Source organism: Trypanosoma equiperdum (assembly GCF_001457755.1).
Source record: "Trypanosoma equiperdum strain OVI genome assembly, contig: ctg_14, whole genome shotgun sequence".
Lineage (NCBI taxonomy): Eukaryota > Euglenozoa > Kinetoplastea > Trypanosomatida > Trypanosomatidae > Trypanosoma > Trypanosoma equiperdum.
In genome coordinates this window covers 22,766-25,729 of record NW_027123505.1, presented here as the reverse complement: position 1 = coordinate 25,729, position 2,964 = coordinate 22,766, and the positions used below count along the sequence as shown (strand labels likewise).

General features: G+C 49.7%; 1 protein-coding gene across 1 annotated transcript; it reads right to left on the bottom strand.

Annotated features, from left to right (window-relative positions):
• Positions 1-935: 935 nt before the first annotated feature.
• Positions 936-2,474, bottom strand: TEOVI_000032300 (inosine-5'-monophosphate dehydrogenase; the record flags this gene model as incomplete). Its single annotated transcript, XM_067221839.1, has 1 exon — positions 936-2,474. The coding sequence occupies one exon, from the start codon at positions 2,472-2,474 to the stop codon at positions 936-938; it is 1,539 nt and encodes a 512-aa protein (XP_067077940.1).
• Between the last annotated feature and the right edge of the window lie 490 nt (positions 2,475-2,964).

The window sequence follows — 2,964 nt, the reverse complement described above, 5'->3', positions numbered from 1 at the left end:
ACAAATCTGGTAGAGAGCAGTGTGGGAATCACGAAGTGAGGGGTGGTCGGAGACAGAGCGAAAAAAAAAAGAATTTTCAGACACAGCACTAAGTAATGAAATGTACCCACTTACAGTGTCCCTCTCCCTGCTAAAAAAAATTATGAGCTCAGCTTCTTCGTTTTCGCCATTACGCATAATAATAGTAGTCTGTGAACCTCAGAGGAAAGCATTCATGTTCATCGTTTCGGTAAAATGTAGCCCTCTGTTCGCCTTCACGCATCAGCCGAACGTTTACCCGCCATCTTGACGCACGCACATCGTATTCCCTTCCATGCTTCCCCACCCGCGGACGCATACATTTATTATAGTTCACTTCTCAGCCCCTCCCTACTGCTGACTCGTATCCCTCTCCACCACCATTATTATTACCATTATTATTCTCATTACCTCTCAGACACATTATTTCTGGCGTTGTCCATTTGTTTGCTTGATTGAAAGTTGATGAAAAACAAGGGCTCCGTCGCGGCTTACCCCGCAAACACGAGGGGAACCGAAAACCCGCGTCGGTTCGAGGTTCCCGGACGAAAAGGAGAGAGAGAAGAGAACACTATAAAGGCAAGCAGCCAAAAATACAAATGCATGAGCCTCTTTTCCCATATGCTTCTTCCTGCTGTCCCTGTGTTTCCCGACCATTTTACCCATCCCCATCCCCATCCCCATTTACATTTTTTTTTGACTACGTTTGTATTGCCGCAGCGTCACTCGGTGACAGATGGGGTGCGGCCCCCAAACCAATATAAACAGCCCCCAAACACCACTGATAAATGCACATCACTACGGTAATATATAACCCCACTTGAACGTCTTCAGCCCCGTCCGGAACTCCTTGGAGCTTTAGCAGTTGCTGCGTGCCAAAAAGGAAGTGGACAAGTGGGTGTGCGGGCACTTCTGCCTTAGAGCTTCGAGGCAAAGAGTTTCCTCTCGTAGTGGTGCAACGAGTGAACAGCACCCTCTGACTGCGCCGTCAGGCTGCGCCGGTTAAAGAGAACTTGACCTTCGTACACCTTCTCCCTTATGGCATCAAAACTCACCTCCCCAATATCTTGAGCCGACTGCTGCAAACCCTTATGGATGTACGCCAGAAGTTTCAGAACGGAGCCCTTGTCAAGCACAGCCCCTGCCACACCCTGTGCCACTTGCAGGGTTTCATTTTCCGACAGGTACCGTTTGCCTGACTCCCGTCCCTGCAGCATAGCATCAATGCTCCCCATTCCACGGTAGCCCTTGAGCCGCATGCCATCCTTGAAGAAATACTCCCCAGGCGTTTCGGAGGTACCCGCGATCATCGAACCCAGCATCGCCACGTTGGCGCCAACCGCCAGCGCCTTGCAAACGTCACCAACATTCCTCAGGCCACCATCGGCAACACACGGAACCCCACGAGAAGCAGCGTAGCGGGCAACTTTATAAATTGCTGTTGCCTGGGGCCGACCGCATGCAAGAACCTCCTGTGTGATGCAAATGCTCCCACTTCCCATCCCGATCCGCAGGCTATCTGCCCCGGCATCTATCAGGTTCTTCGCCTGGTCCTGCGTTACGACGTTACCGGCCACAACCTCGAGGTGGGGGTATGTTTTCTTCACCCAGCGTATGAAAGACACCTGATAAATTGTGTTGCCTTGCGAGCTGTCAAGTACCAGAACATCGATACCCGCCTCTGACAGAGCTGCCACACGTCCTTTGTCGGCCTCCCGAGTGGAGGTGGCCGCCGCACAAAGCAAATGCCCATTGCGGTCCAAAGAACTGTTTGGATAGTCCCTCGCGCGGACGGCATCACGACGGGAACAGAGGCATACCACCTCGTCCTTGTCATTGAGCACGGGGAGGTATCCGTGACGGCTGCGGTTCAGTACATCCATCGCCTCCTCCAACTTGATAGGGTACCGCTCCACTGTCATATTTTCACGCCGTGTCATGTATTGCGACACCGGAGCACTGGCATCCTTTACGAAGTCTATATCCTTGGTGCATACAATACCCAGCAATTTACCGTCGTATTTACCCCCTTCTGTGACAAGAATGCCGCTGATACCCTTCTCCGATTTTATATTCCTAATGGTCGAGACAGGCACGTCGGGGGAGACAGACTTTGGCTTCATGATAAACCCGTTGCGGTACAGTTTCACACTTCGCACCATCCGTGCCTGCTGCTCCACAGTGCAGTTGTTGTGAATGACACCGATGCCCCCCATTAGTGCCATGGCACGGGCCATGCTGCTCTCCGTCACTGTGTCCATAGGGGAAGACACCAGTGGAAGGTGAAGAAGAATATTTTTGGTAAACTGTCCCGAGACATTTACCTTCGAAGAGTCAAAGTCAATAAAACCGGGTAAAATTATGAAATCATTGAATGATAGTCCATCCTGGGAAAAGAGCTCCTCGGCAGTGGTACCGTCCCGCAGCGTTTTGGTGCGTAGGTTGGTGTTTTCCATTTAGATACACTTGCGCTGCGGTCTTATGCAGTTTTGTCCCCTCTTAAAGGATAAAGTTGTTTGCTTCCTCCAGGAGCGTGCAAGCTCGCTTTATTATTATATATCGTTTGCGTAAATTCAATCCCCCTTCTTTAGTTAACACCTCCTTATATATGGGTGGTGAGCAAATATGGAAATGTAGTTTAATTTTATCAGGTAACTCTATTAACCGCTTATTCTCTCTGTAGTCACTGCTTTTCGTTATATAGCGCACGCTGTATTCAAAAAAGGAAAGGAATAATAGGGGAAATAAAGCCATGTAGCCAGAAATCGAAAGATAACACGTGGTTGTGGCCATAGAGACCTCACTAGCAAACCTGTAATCCCTTTTACTGTTCTATTAGGCTTCACTTACAGTACATGCAAGCATGTGTATGCGTGCGTGTGCAGCTCTTTCACTCCACCTAACCCCACAAACATACAGCCCCGTTTCCTATAGTACGTCCCGTAA